A 25928-nucleotide genomic window follows, 5' to 3' on the forward strand; every position below is an offset into this window, starting at 1 on the left:
GGAACTGTACGATGTGCACATATCGGATATTTACTGTATATTGAATCTACCGGCTTATAATGTGTACTTAATTTAAAATTGAAAATGTAGTTATAAAATAAATAAATAGACGACTGAACATAAAGTCGGACATATTCATTCTTTATTTTGCTGAAAATCAATGCCGATTTTATGCCAAAAGAGCCTTAAAAAACTGCGTAATTGGTAGTTGGAAACTTGTTGAGCGATCATTTAACTGTATCAATAATTTCAGTTTTAGTAATTGCAATTTTAATTCATTCAATTCTAACTTTATTAGAGCGAAAGATTACAGGATGTATTCAATTCTGTAAACGTTTAAATAAATTAAGATTTTAGGGAATTTGTAACCTTTCAGAGATGCAATTAATTTCTTTTCTAAGAAATTTTTCTTTTCAATAAAGTTAATATTTTTCATTATTTAATTAGTCGAATAATAACATTAATAATTTCTATAATATATTAAATTTTGTATTCATTGCAAATAAGTTTATTGGAAATAAACTATTGATTTATTTATATATTAAGATTATTAAGAACTTTATGTTAGAAATTTAGAGTTTAGGTAGATGCATTGGACGAGAATAAGCCATGTGCGCTTCGTCAGAGAGCTGTCCCGGTTGCAAGGGAAAGTTTATGAGGCTAGTATATAATGTATAGTTTTAAGGGCCATGGTGACGTTGGTGTCCTCACGGCCAAGGTTTTGCCGAGAGGGCATTCTTGTGCAGTCTGTGATCGTGGCAACACATCACAGAAATAAACGAGACATCTAACAGTCAAATTGTATCTATTTCATTATTTCTTTCTAACCCGCTCGTACCTTCCTGATTTTCTTACATTTAAATTAAATTTATTCAATATTGGGTTGTTAACAATCTGTCGCTCTATTTTCCATTGAAATAAGATTATTTTTGATAATATTTTTATTATTTATTTTTACTGAAAAATTTTCTTGAATAAATTTGTATAGAGTACCAAATGAATGTAAAATTAATTTTTATTTTTTTCAATATATTTAATATTTATAGTAAGTACATTAATCGAATTAAGTCGTGTTCCTTTTGATTTAATTGGGTATAATTCAGAATTAGTTTCTGGATTTAATTTTTTCGTCTCCTTCGCACATCGCATTGGTGTGAGGGAGACGAGTCAATTTTCGTAGATAACGCTCAAGTATTGCGAAAATGAAGTTTTTACGAGTACAGCACCCATTAGAGGACTTTACTACAGGGTGCTCTGGTCGCTTTAGATAGCAATAAATATTCTATACCGAATAAAGTCGAATTTTCGAAGGTACATGAGTGAGACAGACGCTGATGTAAACAAGCAAGATGGCCGCCGCGAGACACTCTCCTTAAGAGAATATACTAGTCTGCTCATTTCCATGGTGTTTATAGGAATTTATTTACAAACAAAATATAAGTTCCTTAACCTATTAACTGACAAATTTCAAGCCTCAAAAACAGGATAAATTTATCTCGTAAAATGTCAAATACTTATATAAGTTAAGCAACATTGAAACAGAAAATAATTGTAAAGACTGGAATATAAGGACAGACACATTATACACAACATATATATTAAGTAAAATAATCCTACTGCAAGTAATAACAAAATATGTATACTCAATCCACCATTTGGTGATCATGGTAGCAAATAGATTAATACTAAAATAATAAAAACTGATCGAATTATATGTTACTAAATAAGTTTCCTTTCAAAAAATGTATCCTGCTGGATGACACGATTGCGAAGAAATTAAAAGGATTTTTAATCAGGATGATTGTGATTACGGCGTAAAGTAGAATAACATGAAAACAGTGAAAATGTATAAAATGGCAGCACTTAGAATTTTGTATATGCATGTCACTCACATGCTTTCATGTTTAGCAACGTAAAAGAAATAGTAATAATTCCTTCATTTTATAATTCTAGTTCAGATAAGAATAACGTATCAACTAAAGGTGTATGCCAAATATAAAATCTAAAATTTGAGATATCGTGTTAGCCATATAATACAGTATATCGAGAAAAACGCAATTAAAACTCATATCTGTTATATGAGAATTGCAGAATTGCACTCTGCGGGATACATGCTGTCTTCGATAACCATCTGTAACTTTGTCAAATTCACGAATTAAGAAAAAAACTTTGTACAGAAATAAACTTAAAGAGAAATAAACGTTTTTTATGGGTTTAGATTACAATACCCTTAGCTACTATAAATTTAATGTTTTCATTCCCACTGCGTTATTTTAGCTATTTATAGGTTATTTATAATTCCAAATAGACCAATAATCGATTATAACACCTGTGTCAGTAAGATGACAGAATTCTACAGAAATAAAATTTAAGATAGAAGAAACCGGGGCGCATTTAGACATGGAGTACATTTGGGTCATTTAAACATGACGTTTTAAATATGTTCATTATTGAACATCATTCATTATTTAGTACTAGCTACAGTGTTCTCGGTACGATTACAAGTGAATGTTTAGAAAATGATACGATTAGTTTGTAATTTAAAATTAAATAAGATATTTTATCTTTCTGTTATGTGAAATTAGTTAAAGTTTATGCTTAAAAAATACCATCGTCTTAAAGACTGTTCGTACTGTTTCTGAGCTCTCAACATTATATTTGGACAACCTTTTTGTTACAGATTTGGATAGTTCAATTGTACCTTCCGCTACTCGCTTTTATTTTGTAATTTGCAAATCTATATAACTAAGAATTAATGAAATTGCATATTTTCATGTTTTCATATGTTCGTACGCTGTGTCAACGAAATGCCAGTTCATTATAATTTTGTATTATTAATTATAATTCCTTAATAAAACATTTAAGAGCATATGTTCATGTAACATTTTTTTCTTACTTTTGCGTGTAGAATACGCTGGCAAAGTTTGACTGGAACAAAATTGGACACCCTATATGTATATACTAATACTTTATTTTTCTTCTTTCCGTAACAGAAACAGATAACCCCTAGACTCTTTTTGAAGCAAATTTCAGGTCTAGAAAACGTTGAAATTTTTAAGATTAAAAGGAATTTGATTTCGTTCATCTTTTTTTCATAGCTTGTTGTATATTATCTGCATTATTTTAATCTGACATGTTTTAAATAACTTTTGTAATCATAATGTGGAGGTAATTTTAGGGTAAAAGACAAGTTTATGAAATAAAAAATTACTCTTAATAAGCTGTTATTTACGTCGAAATACTGCAAGGCATTTTGAAACCCATATATGCATTATGGAAATAAGACATAGAAAGTTTATGTAGCTAACACATTCTTGCAGTTGCCATAATACACTCTTACTTGGGCTTACAATGAAATACAGTGTCCTGAATAATTTTGTTTATACAAGTACACAGAATCACTCAACTTTAATTTCGAAAATACACAAGGAAATATTTTTAGCACTATGTAGTATACCGTTTGAAGATTTTTCGCAGTACAGAGTCGTAATGTTTTCATTAATGATTTGCACGGCATAACATACATAGTGAAACTTTTAGCGTGGAAAAATTTACGCGTATCTTTAGAACTAAATGTCATTGGTAGTCATGTGTAATATAAACAGAATTACTTAGTACGTTAACCTTCATAGCGTGTATCAAGGTCAATGAAGTCGACGAGGTTTACGCTATTCTTTACAGCAGGGCGACGAACTTCTTTTTTGCCGCGGACCGCACAGTCCCCACCATCAGTCATTCTCCGACAAGTTACACTCTGTGGCAAAACTATAAGACAGTTGTGATTTTTATGAATATTACACTAGTGGGTGTACAGACCAAATGCCCCACACGAATTCGAATACGTATTTCAAATTTAGTGTACCTACTGTAAACGTATAGGTAGAACAAGAATGAAATGTAGAGGTTTTAAAGTCGTTCCAAAGGATTAAATGTGTCAGAAACTATCGAAAATGTTACCTAACACGATTATTGTTAATTCCACGACGACTGACGTCAGTGACGATTAAGTATTGATGTCAACGATGAGTTATAGGGCTTCTAATGTAATTCTAATCGATTCTACTTGTTAAAAGTGATCGAAAAGATACCAAAACAAGTTTTCGTCAAATTAAATGAATTTCAAAATTTTCTAAATTATAATTCTAATAAATTTCTAAATTATATAAATTTCAAAATTTTCAAATCACTAAATTTCTCAAATTCCAAATTTCTAAATACCCAAATTCTACAAATTAAAATCCTACAGACTTTAAGTTTCCAAATTTCTAAATTCCCGATTTCTTCACAAATTTCCAAATTTCTTAAATTTGCAAATCCCTAAATTTACATATTTCTAGGTGCTGTCAAACATTACGACCACCAATTTTTTTTAATAGAAGTTTGTAAATTTCAGACTATAACATCCAGGGATCCACGGACTACAGTTTAAAAATTTGTATTCTAAAAGATAAAGTTAAAGACTAATACTTCTCATCACTTTTATTAAATCAAATTACTAACAAGGGAACATATCCAATTCCGACACGCCGATTTTGATGAAACTTATGTGAGATATAGTTCTCAAAAAAATATTTGACACGTATTTTTTTTTATCGGCAATCGTGCATATTGAAGGGGTGAAAATAGCCCTCGAAATTGGGGGTGGAAATCATATTTTTGGGAATATCTTCGGAATTAAAGAAGATAATTGGATTCTTTTTTTTGTAAATTGTTCGTCTTTAAATAGGAAATTTTTGTGCGTAAAAAAATTTCAATAAACTCTATTTGTTTAAATAATATTTTGAAAATTTATCATTTTCGTTTAAATTTTTGCACTAAATCTTGATCTATTTTTTTGCAACTTCGTGTACGTAAACTATGGACAAAAATAGAGGATACGTGTTTTTGGAATTTGCTGTTTTTTGCAATGTTTATTAGATATATAATTTAAAGTCACCTCCTATGAAGAGGGGTAATCAGCATTTTTATTAAAAATATCATTATTTTTACAATCTTTTACAATATTTTAGACATTTTATACCTCTACAAATGCCGTTAATTGATTTCTGAATAATTTAAATAGACTTTTATGGTCAACACTGCTTTCATACTTTTACAGGCATAAAGACTTCAATCTAAATAACATATTTAGAACTTTTGGAAACATGGGATTTTTTAAAAAACTCAGGAAATAAAAATAAATTAAATTATTTTTTAACAATATTGGCCATAAAATCCTTTGTTCCTTACGGCGGTGATTGTAACCGCGTTACGCTCATATCTGCGACGCTTACAATAATTGTTCAGAAATCAATTAACGGCATATGAAGAGGTATAAAATCGCTAAAATAATGTAAAAGATTGTAAAAATAATGATAATTTTAATAAAAATACTGATTGCCCCTCTTCACAAGGAGGTGATTTTAAATTATACATCTAATAAACATTGCAACAAACAACATATTCCAAAAACACGTATCCCCTATTTTTGTCTATAGTTTACGTACACGGAGTTGCAAAAAAATAAATCAACATTTAGTGCAAAAATTTAAACAAAAATTGTAAATTTTCAAAATATTATTTAAATAAATAAAGTTTATTGAATTTTTTTGACGCACAAAAGTTCCCTATTTAAAGACCAACAATTTACAAAAAAAAGAATCCAATTATCTTCTTTAATTCCTGAGATATTCTCAAAAATATGATTTCAACCTCCAACTTCGAGGGCTATTTTCACCCCTTCAATGTGAGCGATGGCCGATAAAGGAAAATACGTGTCAAATATTTTCTTGAGAACTATCTTTCACATAAGTTTCATTAAAATCGGCGTGTCGGAATTGGATATGTTCCCTTGTAAGTGTTACACACTAGAATTTCTTTTGGAATGTTAATGTTGAAATTATCTAATACACAAAAAGCACTTGCTTAAATCACAAAAAATAACCACCAAAATATCTAGTAAATTTCATCTTAAAAAATTGCTTTAAAACAATAACATAAAAACTATCAATGAATTTTGAATAGTCCTATTTATTGATTTCCAAAAATGATTACAATCGATAATATTATTTTCGATTAACACTTTTCTCGAACGTTACAAATGAACTGGAGTTGCAAATGATATTGTCAGCAGTTGTTTATATATTCACAAGACAGCAGCACTAATTAACCCATTACAGCTACTGCTCGATCAAATCAACTAATAGGAAACGTAAATACTCAATGTTCTGATTAGTATCTTGATTATGGAGAACGTGAACTACCGTTTGATTAATATTCAAACTATGAGAAAATACACTGACTCATGAATTACAAAGTTAACGTTATTTAAAAAACTTTTAAGTATTATGGTCAACTTATTCGAAAAGCAATAGTTTGTAAACTGACAAGAAGGAAGTATGAGATGAAACTCTGGGATTTTTACACACTTTTGTAGGATAGTAGCTTAGGTGGAAACTTACTCGAGTTCAAAAGGAAAAGGTGCCAACACTCGCTGATATTAAAGATAATCGATATTAAAACATCACAAGCCACTTCAGTTCTTTAAACGAGAAGTTATTTTTACGCTTGTAGATGGCGTGCCAGTAGTGTCATAATTTATTACCAGAACAAATTCAAATTTTTCTTCCGTTGTTTCTACTCGTAAAAACAAGAAGGGACTACATGATGATCAACATGATAATCCAAAACTCTATTTTAAAAAATTATATTTAAAAATACACGAAAATTGAACTAAGAAGATATTTCATTAAGATAAAGCAGTTATGTTTCAAGATTTTAGGAAATGCTATTTAGTTAACAGTAAAAATATTTTTTGTTAACAGTAAAAAATACCATTTGTATTTGACAAGAAAATGAAATAAAATTCTACGTATATCGGCAAATAAAGTATAATTACAGAAAGAAAAATATGTACACACGTTTACCGGAATATTTTAAATTATAGATATCATAAATTTGTGTACGTTTCTATTTAGCTTATTTGCCTGCTACTATAATATTTTTCTCGAAGGTCAGTTCCCTATTGTCTATCAATAGAGCGGGTCAGTTCTGTACATGACGTAAGTCGTAAGTAATTCCTCACTTATCGATAAAAGTATAGATGCAAAACTGGCGGAGGGATATACATTTTGATGGTATCATCGATACAGTACAAGTCGGAATATTCCGTTGACTTGGGAAAGATTAATATTATTCTACTGACGTCTAGCCAACTTATGAATAAACTACATATAGAAATTACTTACTTTCAACATAAGGATCGTATTATCTACACTCATCATATGTTTCAGCTGTGGTTAATGACATTTTTCATGCTCGAGAGGGTACAATTACTCGTAATTTTATATTCACAGCCAGTTTGATCGGTATTAATTACACAGTCAGTGCCAAAATTTTTAATAATCTCAAGAGTGTGTCTCTAATATCAATTTGTAAATTCCAGCAACTCCACAAATCGAGTGAACAATATTATTGTAACCCGCTGTTGTAATATACAATATTTTTTTATAATATCATGTAATTATAATAATTTATAATTTTGCATTTTTATTCAATTTAAAACGCTATCATTATCCACCATATGACTGGAATCCATTGTTTTGTACTTCAATAAACTCATTCCGTGCTACATTTCAATTTACAAATTGGATTTTATTTTATCGAGAAATATCTTATTCGATATATTATTTCACATTTCGTCAATTGTCGTTTATTCCTTAATAATGTGGGCTCTTTGAGTAAAGTGATATTTGATACAAATTTTTCGAATGAATACATAATTGTTATAAAGCGTTCACTAAACTTATACACTCTGAATAATTTCTAATATACATATATGTAGGATTGGAATTAAATCGAACAAATGTTTTAAATAATTTTAATATAATACAGTCTATCTCGCTATTTCACAGTTTCACAAATCTCACCAAAAATTACTATTACTCTCTATTGTCGCTATGTACTGACTTTGTCCTCATGCATCCTTCGCAAATATACTCCTCGTTCACCCACATTCTCACATACACAGATCCTCAGGTTATCGCACTCAATATCTCTTTCTCACTTTTATTATCATTCGCACTCTCTTTCACTCTCTCTCTCGGTCATTCACCTGTCGCTTGTTTACGTATTTCGACAGTTCATCGGTGGCCCTAACGACAGCTGATGTTTGCATTTCTTATTGACGTTCTTTACATGCTCCTAACTGTCGCTGGTTCGAATGATAACGGCTTATACTCCTACATATATGTTATGAGAACAAATCGTTCATACCAAAGCTTCATAACTTAAGAAGGCACATTATTAAATACTTGTACTTTCTTTTAAGCGTTTAAGTGTAATTTATTTATTTAATACGTATTTAAGAAACTTTAAGTGTAACTTCATTATTTATAATATAATACTATATCTCTTATGCTTAAATATAGAAATATGTTGAATTTTGTTGAATTTCATTATTTTGAATAAAATAGAATATCTCTTCATTAGCCCTATATTTAAGGATAATGTTGCATCGCCTTAGAGTGCGATGCAGGTATCTTTTCATATATTTACAAGGCAATAGACCGAGGATCTCGAACTGACCGTACAGGCAATAAGTTTATGAAGCTATTGACCATTTTTCGTTAGCAAAAAATACCTTCGCGTCGGTACCCAAGTTTACTGCTTGGGACCAGCATGTTTAATTTCCTATTCCGTTATTTTCAATCATCGTCGTCAGGGTCAGAGTGCTTTTTCACCTTATTACCTGCTACGGGTTTTTCCCAAATCGCGGAATCCCTCGTACGTTACCCCTTGGTCACGGCTAGTTCTAGGGGTGACCATTTCTTGTAGAGGGAGGCGACCATTTCTTACGAGGGCGGTCACCTCTCAAAAAACAACGACCAATGGATATACACATCCCCTTCCAAATTACCTATTCCGAGGTAACATCGACAGCCACTTTGGCGAAAGACGACAGAACACGCTAATATCACGAACAACACGCATCTAAGTCGCGAACAAAATCAGTGTACATCGAGAACACGCTAATATCACGAACAACACGCATCTAAATCGCGAACAAAATCATTGTACATCGAGAATTCAGTAACATCACGAACAACACATATCTAACTCTCGAACCGAACTCACTTGTATTTCGAACAGAATAAACACTTAAAAACACGAACGAATCAACTAATATCACGAACAACGAACGTTATAAGACGAACCTTAATCGAATCATCACATCACGAACTATCACTTAAAACCAGGCTCAGAGCTCGTTAAATCGTGACTGGGTCAGAATAGTGTCGGGTGCTCAAATCCGCGCTGTTCACGCAACAGATAATAATAATTAACGCGCAATTTTTCTGCGTTCCTCGACAATGCACTTTGCTTAACATCAAATTGGAAATTCAATATTAGCAAAGATTGACAGTAGTATTCGCATGACAATGTTTGTCAATACTAGAATTTGGCAATTATCTACTATAATACATGCATGATTCAGAAAATTATCGTCAATACAGTAAAACCTTCTCGCACTAGTATTAACATGGATACAAAAGTGGTCGGACAAGGGAATTTTCCAATAATATAACTACCTCTTTTTTATAATGAATTTTATTTATTTTAATGGTAATGAACAAAATTAACACTTGGTTTCGATATTTAAAGATTTCATATCTTCTGAGCTACTAATTCGCACGTTTCTTAACAAAGGTAATTGTGTGGAAATACATACACATATAACGTGATGTTTGATCGTTAATCTTTGGATTAACTCCCGCACTTTTCGCGTTTCCTTACCTCTTTTACGGTAATAAGGATGATTCAATATATTGTCAATGCTCTTTTTGAAATGAAATATAACTTGGTAAGAAAGATGTTGTTAGAATCTGATTGTACGATAACGCTGCTCCGTAACGAAAGCTAATCGACTATATGTGATCGTCAACTCGAAAACTTTAAACTCTAAATATGTCTTTCGTTATAAATTGTAGTAATATTATATTTACAATTGTCTGAACTGAACTTGTTCTCTTATCGGTTTCTTGTAAACCGATTCATCTCTCTGTCCTGTCCAATCTAATTAGCGATTGAGCTTCCGGAAGTTGGTCTAGCATGAACGTCATCAAAGGTAACCAATCAAGTGGTTGTTTGACCTTTGAAAAGATATGACAGGTTAGTTTTGAACAACCGTATCACTTCCATTGTATGCCCGCCATAAATCCTGCTGCTGTGGTGCACGTGGTAACTAGTATATGGTTGAAACCCGATACATTGACTAACAATAAGTTTCCATCGAGGGTTCAAATCGGGTCAGAGTCGGGTTAGAGTCGCGTTTGAGTCGCGGGTTGGAGTTGTGGCAGGGTTGAACATTACCAACTGCACAAAGTCAACTACCATATTCTGACATGTAAAGGAGAGCAATATTAATTTTACAATATCAAAATAACATACAAAAATTATTTCTCAGATTACAAGATCACCGACAAAAAGTAATAATAACCTCTTCTACACCAATTAATACAACATGTGATACACAATGCAATTTGGATTTGTTATGTTAACAACACGAACTCGACTCTTGTCGTTTCCACCGAACCTCAATTGAACGCTACCCTACAATTTTATAGGGTAGAGTTCAACTAAAACTTTGGTGTTTCCACTGTAAAAGCGCTCACCTCAACCCGACTCTGACCCGATTTGAACCCTCGATGGAAACTTAGTCATTGGCAACCCACGTCCTTGAAGTATGCTTAATAAGAGGACCCCTTGATAGGTCTCATCTCTGACTTCGCGGAAAGCATCACAGGAGGTTTGGTGAAGACACGGGACAGAGATTCAGAGATGGTGCATGTCAGTTCAGAATGTCGAGAATCAATTACTATGTATACAATGATCAAGACAACAATTACAAAGATTACATATTTGAAAAAATGAATGGACTGTATTGTTTGTTCGAACTATATATTTGCAACTCTACGGAACATATATTATTTATAAGCAATACAGCACAGGATGAGTTAACAGTTGAATTTTATATACATATTAAGTTACTTTGTTTTATTATTAAATTTGGCAATGTGTACTACTGGATCCCCAATGTTTAAGAATATTTTAAATTCTTTACTCGTATTAATTATTTGGAATTATAAGTAATAAATGTAACAAAATATTGTGAACATATTTAGTAAGTTTTATTCAAAATAAGAGTACTATACATATAAAAGAAAGCATATTTCATCGATTTCAATACCTTCAAATATGTTGTCAAAAATATCTTTCTGAAAAATTTTTCTTTAAAGAGATATTTGCGCAAATATTTTTACGTGGTAATCATTTATAAAAGGGCACACGTGTCAGTGATTTTCATGACCTTGAAATATATTGTCAATGTCTGAATAACTTTGCTGACGTATGTAATTACCACTTGACCTCAGTTTCTAAGATACAGGCTCGCAAAAAAACTTCAGTTAAATTTGCAATATACAAGACAACATATTTTATTATTATGTATTTACTACTAGTATCATTTTTTTAATATTTGTAATATAATATACTCAAGCATACTCATTTTAACATATCATCAATTTGCTTGAATACGTCATTCATTCTGCAGTGGATGTATGATAAAAGAAAATGTTACATTGAAATGTAGTGTACTTGAGTATATTATACCAGAGATACTTGCTTTTGCTCGCTGGGGAGCTCTCCATCCCCCAAATCCACTGTTAGCCACCCTACGCCACTTTCGACAATTTTCTATGAGAATTTTAGCTCATTTTAAGAAAATTTGATTCTCTGTTAATATGTGGTATCTGAAACAATTTGGCCTGTACATTTGTATACGTGAGTATACAATCAAATTGTGATTTTATAGAGTTTTGATGTTCCGAAAAAATGAATAACTGATATTATAGTGAATGTATATTAATAAAACATACCAACCAAAATGTGTATATTATTGAAATCTTTTTCGAATATCTTTGAAATGAAGAATAAACGGCATTTATTTGTATGTAGAAAAATTACTACTAATATTGCTTCTAATACGGTCATTCAAGTCGATGAGATGTATTCTTTTCAGTGAAGTTATATAATTACTGAATTAATATTCCCATTGTACTTCATAATCGCAGGAATCGGTGAGATCTGAGAGATTTTTACCAAATCTGATAAAGTGTTTAATAAATTTTGTTTTTGCATTGTTTCTGTATTCAATATTACGTGTTCAGGCTTCATGAAAGTAATTTTATTTTTTCATTGAGTTTGCTTTTTAAAATTTCTGTATTTCAAAATTTATAAAATTTATATTTGTACAAAAATGCATAAATGACAAGTTGCAATAAATGAGCTGTAATATTTGAAAAGTAGATTTAATGTCTATATGTCAATCTTCCACTTTTATTTCAACTTTACATATGCATAACGCAAAACTATAATATTTAAAAAGAATTTTAACTATATTTAAATCGTTTTATCATTAACATATCATAATGGGGGTAACTTACCAATCACAATATATATATTTTATTTTTATTGGTAATCGCTGATATTCCTCGTACTTCTACAGGGTGTCCGCGCCAAAGTGTTACACCGTGATATTTCATGAACTATTGATGTCACGAAAAAGTGCTTACATGGAAATTGCAGGGTAAAAGAGGCCCTATGTTTTGGCAGAAGCAAAATTTTTGTATTGTTATTATTGTAAAAGATATGATGGTGAAGTTTCGTTTTTTAAATGGAACTATATATTTTTTTTCCGATCAGGCGATAGCGCTTTTCAAGACGAATTCATCAAGGTTTTATGTACTTACCCGATTTTCATTAGTTTTCGAGATATAACGGTTATAAATTTAGTGATTTTTAGCAGTGACGTCTCGGTTTGATGAGTAAGTCATAAAAACGGTCTTATTGTTACGGTAAGTGCCGCAAGTTTGACTCTACCTGCCGAAACAGATAGGCGGGGTCTATGGTCGAAATGGCAGATCCGAAGAGTAAGAAATGTGAAAAGTATTGTCCATTACGGTCTAAGTTTTCCGTATCGAAGATGATATTAATTGTAATTTGGAAGGTTGGGACATTTATTTAAATGTTTCAGTACAAGGTAGGTATAAAGACAATTTAACAAAAAATTTATTCCACGTGCTTTCCGCTATTTGAAATACAAGTTTGTGGCTGCGTAAAGTATTCAACGACAAATGGATAGGCCGTGGTGGACCAATTTCTTGGCCACGTGTCTTATTAGCGCTATCGATAAATCATAATAGACTTTGAAAAAACAGTTAAAGCATTTTGGAATTTGACAACTTTGGCAAATTAAATAGAAAAGTCTAAATAGAGAAAGCTAAATAGAAATGTCTGACAACTTTGAGAACTTAAGAATTTGGAATGTTCATAAATTGTTTATATTTTTGGAATTTCGGAATTTCGAACTTTATTGGGAAACAATAAAAACGATGAGATAGATGTTACAGAAATGTTAAAAGTACGCAGATCATAATAAAATAGAACTGATTTAGATTAGACTTAAATAAGATATGGATTTAATAATAAATAAAAAAAGTAGTTTCGAGCACGTTAGGCCATAACATTGAACCAATAATAAACTGAATAACCATTGAATGTGTAATTTCAGTTGATTTGTATTATGTTTAAGCTGTATTTATTACTTCGGTCTTTACGAGGTAACTGACCAGCAATTAACTGCAGCAATAAGCCTAACTCAAATGAATTTCAAACCCATTTAATTACAAAATGTGTACCCAACCCAATCTAATCTTAATACAAACCTACTTCCATCTAACTCAGATCGATCTTAAACATTAGGATTACGACATACAGGGCTATCCATTTTAGTTAATCCATGCAATTTTTGATGCAGAATGTACCAAATTATCGGCTTTAGTAAAGAAAAGTATTTATACGATTTTACGTAACGAAAAGCTAATAATAATTTTCACATTCATAACATTTCACCTTTTTTAATTTAATTGTATTTTTTTTGCATAGAACAACCCTTTGCCGAAATTATTTTAACAGTATTAAAATATGATTCTAAAAAAATTAACAGTTCGTAACATTTTAAAATTCTCTTCACGTTAATTCCTTTTTGTGCAACATGTTCTAGTGGACTTACCTAAATAAACGTATATGGTTTTCATTTTAAAAACCCAAGATGAGCTCTGTATTTCTGGAAAAATGAATGACTATCAAAATTATTATTGTTACTGCACGTTGAATATCGCTTAGTATGAAGAAGGTTAAGATTGAACTTGTTACTGGTCAATTAAACAGATTGTTAGATTATTCTGAAATAAATGTATTAGATGCAAAAAAGAATCGTGTTGAGAAACACTGTGTAAGCAATTGAATGGAGTCAGGACACCATGGGACTGATGGGTCCCTTGTCTATTTAATTCTATAGGACAGAATAATAAATACATTGCAACCTGGGCGCCAGATTTTTTCCAAGCGCACTGCATTTTTAGTTCAGCATTCAAACGATATAAACCCTCCTAGTTCTGAAGTATATTTTAAATATAACGGTGTACCATTATTTTTAACCCATTTCCAATACAGATAACACCTACTTCCACCATACAGTTATAGATACTCGAAAAATCGTGCGTTATATGAAACATTTTGTACGCATGTGACGCGGTAGCTTTGACGAAATGTATCACGATTAAAGGCCACGGATACACGGTACGATGCACCTCCCATATACAGGTACAAAAATAAACTACCCGGTAGAGTCTATAATCAATGACGTCATGTTCGGTCACACTTTAGTAGTCGATGACCTTTGTCCGCCTCAGTCACCTGACAGCAGGGACCAAATTGCCAACCGTATGTACTCGAGAAACATTTCAGAATCACCAAGCTTTACAGAAAATACTTTCGCTATGCAACGTGCTTTCGTGAACGATATAGCTATGCAATAGTGCACGCAAGAAGTATAGTTTGTCAACCTGTGTTATCGAGCGCTGCAAGTTTGTATGAAAAACATACGTCAGTTATTTTTCACAAAATCACAGAATCACTTGTCCGTCACATTTTTTCGCTCTTCATTTTATCAGTTGCTGTATCGTTACCGAAATTTCAAATAATCGTGTTACACGATTATACCGAGCAATAAATGTGCCTAATAATTACAACTTAACCAAACACACGGTCATTCGCATAAATGCGGGTTCTAACGTTAATCACCACACGGTAATGAACGAGGCACTCTGTTTGTCTGAATAATCACAAAATAATTGGTAGATGCAGGTAAAGAAAACACCATTCATGGTAGAATTCCCCAGGTAGTGAAAGCGGCGAAGTTTACATGGTTATACGTTTCACCTGAAACACAATACTCATCTACTTACTTACTTGTTGTCGCTGTTCCCTAGCTGACAAGACGATGATGATTCGTCACTGTCATTATCATCAGGGTTTTCTGTGGAGGGTTGTGCTGCGGCATGGCTTCTATTGCCGGTCTCCAGGTCAGCGATGAGAGTGTACATGGACGATCCTTAGATGAACATAGAACCTCGTTTCTTGGACGGCATCGTCGTCGAACCAGTGAATCACTTTTTGCGGGCCATTTCTCGCGTTACACGATGAAAACGTAATCAGTTAGATTCGCGACCGAGGGCCAATTTCGTTCGCAAAATCCTTGTACACTCAATCGCAAGCAGCGCCCTCCCGACATTAAACTACTTAACCGTATACCGTCCTGCGCTGGTGGCACCACCTCGTGGAACATCGACGAAAACCTTCGAAATATCGTAGCTGATCGATGTTTGTAGTATAAACGCCGGGTCGCGAGTAGCAAGTTGTTCACTGCACAAAATTGCTATTAAAATGATCAACATTTTGGCTGTTTATAAACACGATAACATTTATTTGTATGGTGTAAAAATCTTGGAATGATATATGCGGTACAATACAATAGGTTTACCTTATTTTGACGCAATTTAAGTTTCGCAAGAAAATTTACGTATTTGTGTAATTTTAAATACTATAAATTTTATATAAATATATATTACATAGTTTCACATAATTTCACTGATAGATTAATAGGTTTTTAATTAATAACAATGCTGTTTTTAAATAAAGTAAATGGTTCTGGAAAGAGCATATATGTTTACGTTTATGCAACATTTTGATGCCGAATTATAGTCAGTCTCTTACGGTTTGAAAAGTGAAAACGTGATATTCTGAAAATTTAGATAGTACAATTTTTTAATTGTGGTAATTTCGGAGTTTAGAAATTTGGGTATTTAGCAAATTTAGAAATTTGGAATTTTTAAATTGAAAACTTGGATTATTTGAGAACATAAGGATTTGGAAATTTGGACATTTCAGGAATTTGAAGGTTTGAACATTTTGACATAATGAAATTTTAAAATTATTGGCAATGCAAAAATCCAAATTTCGAAATCTGATCATTTGAAAAGTTAGAAATTTTTTAAATTAACAATTAGTACATTTGAGACATAATAAGAAAATTCGATAATTTTAACACTTTAAAATTTGGTAAACTAAAAATTAAAAAATAAAATTTGAACTTCTGAGTTTGAAAATTCGGAAATTAAAAATTACATAACACGAGAAATTTTGAAACGTGGTATGTTGAAAAAATTGGAAATTTGAAAGTATGAAAATATCAATTTTTCAAATGGGTAGATTCATTATTTCTTTACCCGCGCCACTGCATTTCATTTGTAAACTACACAATATTTAAGAAAATATATTTAAACCTATTTTGCAGCTGAAATCTACACAATCTATTGAACTTTTGACAATTTCTTAAAGATTTACGAATTTCAAATAATCGTTATTTTCAGAAATACGGTGATTTTAATGTATACAATAAAAGTTATTTTTCTTATTTCTTTCAAAAATGAAATTTATTAGCAAGTGAATATTGCGAGTAAGAGTACATCGATTTGTATTCTACTTACGGTAAAAATTGTATTTTCGTAGGATGATATAATAGGGATGTTTAGCGAACAAAACACACCGATTTGAACGTATCATAATTTGAAAACTGAACCACGAAACACTATTTCGCTTGGTAATTATTTTTAAAGTCACTACTTTTAATTACTTTAAAACTTTCTACATAATTTTGTTAAATAATCAGAATTATGGAAAATAAAAAACTAATAATACACTTCTGAACACGAACAAATTATTTAATAAAGAGCACAAACAACAAACATTTTAACTTAAAGATTAACCATTTAAACAGGGATTACTTTTTCTTTAAATCAAACATATCACGAACGTTTACATTTTCATAACGACAAGACGGAAGTGCAAAATTCAATTACTTTGTTTCTAATATTCAATTATTCTGTTTCTAACATCGTACATCATTTCTAATACTGTAAGATGTCGCTATAAGCTAAATTTATTAATAATTTATGTTGTATTCCGTAGGGATCAGGGTTATTATATTAAATAATCTTCGATTCCAAGCGGAATTTAGGCTAGTCTTTATTAATGCGTACAGTAAGACTGACTGATATCTTGTCGTGTAGACGTACAAGAGTTCGCTTTGACTGACTGACTGACAATAACTCTGGTTTTAGAAAAATGAAGGAATATATATATATTTTGAAGAGTGGTGGAGGGAGTTGGAATTTGTAAGGACGGGGTTCAAAAATGACGCATAGGACAAGGTTGAGGATGATGTAGGGCTGATTGTTGACAGTGTGAATCGCAGTTAAGGATGAGGTCATCGGAGATATTGGATAGTTGAGTAGGATATCTATATTAGTTTAGGTTCTGCTATTTATAACGAGTAAGCATTGTGTGTGTCATTCTTTTAAGAACAAAAATATGTAAATAATTGAAAAGATTTAACGTTATAAATCTATTAAAATATATTATTTCGACATTTATAATTATTAAGACTCCCATCGAGTTGAGTGCTGAAATTTTGTGTGCATATACAACTTTTTACGAGAATTCTATATCCGTTCTCAAAATCAACGGGTCTCTTACGGTTCGTGAGATATTCACATTTCAAGTTCATTGCAATATTAACACGTTGAGCACCTTTTATGCACCTTTCCTCCTGTCTTTTGAAGTGTGTGTACAGTTTTACTTGTAGCGGTATCATTGTCCTAATTCGAAAGGAACATAAAGTAAAACAAAGTAGTCCTCCATTTATTCTCCCGATCACAAATATCGCGCTCCCCGCCAAGTATTCGCCCATTGCCGGCTAAACGGAAAGCATAACAAAATCGGCATCGCGCTCAGCGTGTTAATGACGTTAGGTTAGGGTAGGTTAAGTTAAGTCAGGGTTTGATACGTGTATTTCACTTTTGCATTAGTGTTTCCATGAACAATTATATAAGCAATTCAAACATTAATATACGAATATCTCAAGAACCGTAAGAGTCCCGTTAATTTTAAAAATAGATATGGAATTCTCATGAAAAATTGTATATGCACACAAGATTTCAGCACTCAACTCGATGGGGTATATCCATTGTCATTCGGAAGTATATCCAAGCTTTATTATAAAAAAACACAAAAAGGTTATGAACTTTCGACCGAAGAAATTTTTTAGAAGGACAAACATTAATTGTTAATACGTACGAATAGTAGTTACTATTTGTTAGGTACATTGGGAAGTATTTTAAGGGGATATTTAATACTGCATATTTTTGTTATATTATACGAACGTAGAACGATACAGTTTGATAGATCGGAATACTTGTTTATGTAGTGATACCTAAATATATTATACAAATAATTTATTCCACACACTCTACATACCATCAGATTCCGTAATAATAAGTTTCATTGCATCGGCTATAAAAAAACCGGTTACAATATTGATGATAATAATTAACTACTGATATTAAATCACTACTAGATACAAATGATGCGCATAAGTATTTTGTCCTATTGTTAGACTTGATTATGTGTTAATTAATTTTGGCTATTTATACAATTTTAAACAATGTTAATCTTTGTCCCTAAACAAAATATGTAAAAATCGATCACTGTACAACAAGCTCTAAAACACTATAAAAATGTCGTAATGCAAAATTGATAATGACTATAGTTTATATAAGTAAATATTATTAATTTTATTACAAATGACAAAATTATCTGCGAATATGTTGACGACTGCAAACTTATTTATAAGCTTCAAATAGTCCTTTTCTAAATTAAAGACATAAAGTTTTGATGATCGCAAAGTATTTAATGTTACGATTAAGGTTTAATAGTTTACGACTATAACCTGCAGAAAAAGATAAACAAGTCACGCATAACTTGTATAAAAATTAAATGTTGAGTGAAAGTTACAAAAGAAAGAAAAAATTATTATATTTTACATAAAAAATTATATAAAATATAGCCAATAAGAGTATTTCTGTCGCATAACTTTTTTATTATGAATTTGTCGTTATTTACTATCCATGAACTTTTGTAAAAGTATAAACATTTGTCTTATTTAACAATAAATGTAATTATTTTTTTATATAATTTGTCCGCTCTTATTATCATATCAAACATGATACGAGAGAGATTTCATTCTTTGTAGTATAACACCTTAATACATACATTCTTAGGCACTTGTATAACTATTTCTCTAATAAGAATCCCGACTGAATAATAAATGCTTTTGCAGTGCACAAAGTATATTCAGTTATTAATTGCAATAAACTACTGTATTGCACTTATGCATTACACAGATTATGCATTTTTTTCATTCAATACTTATTTTTTGCGCGCATTATTGATCTTCAATATAACCTACAAGTACCCGTTGTTTTACTTATCTTACATTTCTCTTATATAATGTAACACTTTTCTTTATTACTGCAAGTTTCCTTGGCACGAAAAATTTGTCTCACCTTACTCTCAAAATTTCGACCTTGACCGTAATTATCTCTATTTACAAACCTGTAAATCGATTGATGACTTAATCGGTTCCTTAATTTGCTCTTTTATTCATTCCGTCATGACAAATCGTGGAAAAATATTGCATATCTATTTACTATAAAAAAAATTACGGTTAGACCGTATAGCGTGATTCTTCCTTTAAGATTCATTTCATATACATATATTATAGTCTGTTATTAAGTTCTATTACTACACCGGCGTACGAATTTTTAATTTTGTAGCTGCCACTGATTTTTATCAAATATTCCTAAAACCAGTTTCTCCAATTAACTTCTAAATTACTGATTACATTAAAAAATATATTAGACTAAAATAATTTGTTTTATATTACGTTCGTTAGTTATATTATTATTACTCTTATATTACTTTTGTTTTATACTTTTTTTTTCATATAACAGAAAATAAAAAATAACCTGGAATTAGTTTTCCAATTCTTCCTTGCTTTTGAAAATTAAAGCCTATTTTAATTATTTCTTATGAAGAAAGATTGAAACAAATATATGTTTTCTAATTTCAACCTTAAACAATTATGTTTTCAAACTTTTTTATGGAAGACGAAAATTTGTTATGGAAACTCGAGATAAAAACTTAATATTTTTGCATGTATTTTCGCCCAATGAAACTTGATGCGCATTTCATTCCTTTCTTCTGTGAAAATTACAAAATTCTTGTGGGCCTAAAGTGCCTTATTGTCCTTTCCCCCTCCCACACCCTTAATTCTTTACGTTGGTTTCATAGCACGTTTTGACGGCCACTGAAGCGTATTTCTATGGAAAAAAAAATATTAAAACAAGTGCTAAAGTATATCAAGAAATAATATACTAAAAACAGTCCCTGTAAGATTGTTAACGCACTGAACAATGTTTAATAATGACCACCAAATATTCCCATGAGAATTAACAAGTACTCAGAAAGCAGATAATACCAAGTGCGGTTAAAACGGAATGCACCCGGCTTTATCAAACACGGATTTATTGGCTGTCCTCCAACCCCGATAGTTATAAAACATAGTCCGTTTTGGCAGAGAAAATCTGTCATCAGTCATAGAAATTTTAATAGTCTAAACAAGTTTAATAGTTTCATCGTAAAATTTGTTTTTGATTTAAATACAGTAAACCTCCGAATAAATTAATACCCAGTTCCAATTTTATGAATTCATAGCTCAGTTCTTATTATCTGAACTATCATGGAGCACCGAATCACATATTTATATAAGATTTTCAAACATTTACTTTTGTAGAAGTAAATGACATATGCGTTAAGAAGGAATGTAATAAGGAAAACTGAATGCTATACAGATTGTATGATCAATACCGACTATATGAACATAAATTCCTATTATACGTACAATTGAACACTGATGAAAGGGTTAATAAACTTTTATTACATGAATATTCAATTGTGCTAACTATCTTGTCACCGACCGATTCGTATAAATGTAATTTCACTGTATAAATATTAAACGCGCAGCTACAGATGAACGGTCAAAAACATTAAGAATTTATATAAAAGCATACATAAGATATTTTCAATAATATATATAAATATGTTTACGTTAAGAGTCATAGAATATTTTGCAACAAATAATTCTCCATAATATTAGCGTGACAGAATTTATCACTAGCCCATATATACTTTGTGAAGTATCTTTCTAGACTTGAATTACTATCAACCGTAACAACTTGGTCACCTTCATTGACTTCGTTAATGGATCGTAAAACACCTTATATAAGTACATATTTGTAATTTCTATTTGAAACAATGGATTGGAACTTACTATCGGTATGCAATTTAAAAGTAACTAAAAGAATAGGCATTTTGTCTATAAGTTATGGTATTATCAATTGAGGAATAGTTTTAGAGAAAAAAACTTTGGATATTGTAAGAGAATAGTAACACAACCTTGCAGACTTTTAGTTTTTCTGTCTGTCTGGAAACCGTATTTCTATATAATTTTGTGCGCTAAAGCTGAATCTAACCTCAAAATTTGCTCTTTGTGTCAGGTATCCACAAAAACCTAAGTTCAAAGCGCAAAAAAGGTAATTTATATCAATCCTTTAGGACATATTATAAGAGCAATACTTTCTTATTTTTGTCCACATCGTCCATTAGCATTTTCTTCTTTAAAATTCATTATTGAATGTTTTTTAATAATTCTTGTTTCCGGAGATATTTCCTCACTTTGAAAATATAATACATTAATTCCAGTGGCTTTATACGCAACAGAATATCCAATGTTAATAAAAGTAACATAAAGACGGGTTTCTTGACAAATTTAGATCTGTACATTTCAAAATTTTGATGCGATAAAGTAATTCTAAATGCGGATTCAGATTCAGCATACAAAATTATGTAGGAAGTGATTCCTTTCTTCCAGACTGCAAAATCTTGCAAGGTTATATAATTCAAAACATTGGTGGCGCCTCTTTAACAGTACGGCGCCAAGTCCGTTGAAAGTGTTTTAGGACGCATGTAAATTTGACAAAAAAATACATGGAGTTTCAAGCAAGTCATTTTTTATCTTTATCGAAGGAATAGATCCCTATGTTAATCGATAATAGGATCATAAGATGCTAAGAAATTATATACAACACTGTGAAAAATTACAAATTTTTAAATATTGGTAGCAGAATCTGTCTAACAATAAGTATCGTTATTAATTTCCATTATGCATCAATTTTCAGGTAAGTTCGAGTTCAGTCTTTAATAAATACATTCATAAAATTTGAAATTTTTTAGTCAATACTTTAAGTACTATTGGATAATCAACATATATCTATCACCACAAATTACAAAAAATTTGTCTACTAACGCATACCAATATTTTTAAATTTATTGAAATGTAAACCCCTAAATATCTCGCAATAACAGAAAATGAATTTGTCTTACTTTTGAAACAAACAACTCATTATTAAATGATTATTAAATAGAATGTTCGTAATTCATTGTTGTTAATTACCCCTCGCTTTTTCACAATCTCTCGCACTAATCATATGAGGAGTAAAAAACATCAATGTAATAATTTTCTAATAAAAGAATATCATTCTTTTCTTTTCTGTACATTCCAAGACATAGATACGAATTGTCTCATAATTCAGTGTTTTAATGATTGTATTTCTGTTAATTGAATCAATTACATCCATTCTTCTTTTTGTCTCATAGTTTTTTCTGAGATCATTAGCACAATCGGTTGTTGCATTGAAATACTGGTAGGTAAGAAAGGAACAATTCTCTTTGGTTTCTTGTGTTCTATGCAATCAGGATAAATTGCATTTCCAATAGGATTAAATATTCGAAAAAGATTATAATAGGAATTGAATGGTATAAGAAAGGCTATCTTTGTATGCCATCAATTCTTCATATAGAACGTATTATTTTAATTTATTTACCATTTGAAACAATATTTTAAAACTCATTATATTCCGAAGAAAACGCATCGATGAACACAAAGTTTGCTCAGGTCTCCGAGTACTTGCGTCTCCGAGTACTTGCGATGATGTTTGTTTCGATTTTTTGAAATATTAGTTTTTGTAGATTTATGTTTGATTTACAGAAAAATCGCTACAATATTACGGGAATTTTAACGAATAATTTGTCGAAACAATTCGTTCACAAACAGATAATCAAAATTTAAGTAAATAAAAGAACAATTCGTTAAATATAATTCATGATATCCATCACAAAACAAGAAAGACATTTTAAGAACCCGCAGTATTCAAATGATTCCGCAGTATACTTTACATATTTGAACACAGCGGTAACAATTTTTTTTAATTTTAATGAATATGATTAGTGATATAAATGCACAAAATGCGATAGAGCGAAAATTGTTATGAGAGGCAAGAACGGACAATCTGTTATTATGTGGTATTACTTTCGATATGAAGGAATGCATATTCACGCAATGTTTCTCTAATAAGTACATGCCGCAGCGTTTACGCTGCGACATGCATCTCGTGGCCGCTGTGTTTTGACCAACTTTCTTTGTATCCTTTTAATGGGTCTTTCAGTCCAAGTTGAACACAAAATAAATGATGGTCTGTTCAAGGTTAAAATTTCCACAACAGGAAACACCATTTAAGTAATGATGAATAACTGCACCCGTGAAGATACATTGCAACTGCATGCAAAGTGATCTGCATTTATAGGCTTTGATGGACAGCTAAGTTGTAAATATTTGAATTCCTAAATTTCACAATTTTTCAATTTTTCAATTTTTCAATTGTTCAATTTTTCAATTTTTCAATTTTTCAATTGTTCAATTGTTCAATTGTTCAATTTTTCCATTTTTCAATTTTTCAATTTTCCAATTTCTAAATCTCCAAAGTTTCAAATAATTGGATTTCTAAATTTACAAATTTTCAAATCATTGATTTCTAAATTTACAAATTTTTTAATTACTGGACTTCTGAATCTTTAAGTTTCTAAATTAGAGAAAGTGTGGTATATTCAGAATATTGTTGGTAATTTGGAATATCAAAATGTCTTGCAATCAACTAACCTTATCTAATTCGTAACATTATATGTATGTGTATAAGGATCAAAAACTTACTAATCAATGACATTTGCGAACGAATGATAAAGACATTTTCAATTCGATCTACAAAAGAACGAAACGTTAATTTGCAAAAGTTTTCCAGTAAATATTCAACCGTTGCAATCACGATTGAAATACATCAAAACTTTAGAGTAAATTATACAACCTATTCATTTGCATATTAACTTCATGTATCAGTTCTATGAACATTTCCAGAGTACGAAATGCGATATGAACTTCTAGGTTTCAATGACATGTTACTAATTTGAAATAAGGTTGACGTAGTTGGAGTACTACAAAGCATACTCGTGCTTTTATTTCATGGGTAAGAGCTAACATCAAAGGAAGAGAAAAGCAAATACAGTGTTCTTAAATGTGCTGATTACGACTCTGGAAATTACACCTATGATTAATACAGAGTTATTCACTTAAGTTGGCTGTTCGTATATTGTAATTTGTGTGTCTGATAGAATTATAAAAGAAAATTATTTTATCGAACGTACTGAGATTCCTGCGGAGACCCGATCGTTTTGTTCGTTTGTCTGTTTTTTGTCTATACCACGCTGAAGGCTGCAATTTTGAGTCTATTGACTTGTAATTTTCAGGGTCGAGATACCCTAAATTTGCAATATAAATTTTGGCGGTGATTTTACGACGGAAGCGTGTCGTTATCGACGTCGATCGTCGTTGAACCGATAGAAAACCGTGTTGTGGTATCGTTCTTGACAAGTTTGGCCAACAGAATTGACTGGATTCATGTTAAAAGCTCTACACTCATCGTTGATGACAATAATTGATCGTCATTAAGGACAATCGTCAAATAAAAAATAATTATGTTTATATCATTTTCGATAGTTTCAAACACGTTTAACCGTTTGAGACTTCAAAATCACTAGATCCGTTAAAAACTTTAAAAACTCTACATCTCATTCTTGTTTACAGTAGGTATTTTAAATTTCAAATACACATTCATTTTAAATGACACGATATGACATGAAATGACAATACGAAAAGTATTTATTATGTAATTTGAATGGTATCAAAGAATGAAAACGATATAAAGTATATTTTTGTATTAAGGTAATTTTTGGAAGTTTCTAACATCACTGATGTATTTTTTCAAACAAGTTTTTTGTAATAAGATATAATTCGATATTTAATTTAATTTTGGGAGTCAAAAATCACTTAAAAGTACATTTTTGAATATACTTGAATTATAACCACTCTGTATAAGAGGAAGGTATACACGTATTTATAAAAAAAGCATCACTGACTTTGAAAACTCTGAAAAAGGTGAACTGGCCATAAAAATTTTCTATAATGTAATTGTTCTCTGATATTATTCAAGTTGTGTATAAATATACAATATTATTACTATAATATTGAATTTATTATTATCATACTAATTGAACGTGATATGTATTTCAATAGCTACCTTTAAATTAATCACCCGGTATACTACTATACCATAAATGACAAGATTAAATAAGAACGATGA

General features: G+C 30.8%; 1 protein-coding gene across 6 annotated transcripts in view; it reads right to left on the minus strand.

Moving 5' to 3' along the window:
- Window positions 1-25928, minus strand: part of LOC100882678 (uncharacterized) — a 490348-nt gene that overhangs the window by 453978 nt on the left and 10442 nt on the right. Inside the window, exon 1 of one of the 6 annotated variants that reach the window (XM_076534885.1) lies at window positions 15352-15961. The exons of 2 other annotated variants lie outside the window; for them this stretch is intronic. In XM_076534885.1, coding sequence (XP_076391000.1) covers window positions 15352-15485 — 134 coding nt within the window. In that variant the 5' untranslated portion in view covers window positions 15486-15961. Of the gene's footprint in view, window positions 1-15347; window positions 15962-25928 lie in introns of those variants that run through there. 3 more of the 6 variants (XM_076534888.1, XM_076534890.1, XM_076534891.1) reach the window with 3 other exon arrangements.

Source organism: Megachile rotundata, chromosome 8 (assembly GCF_050947335.1).
Source record: "Megachile rotundata isolate GNS110a chromosome 8, iyMegRotu1, whole genome shotgun sequence".
Classification (NCBI taxonomy): Eukaryota; Metazoa; Arthropoda; class Insecta; order Hymenoptera; family Megachilidae; genus Megachile; species Megachile rotundata.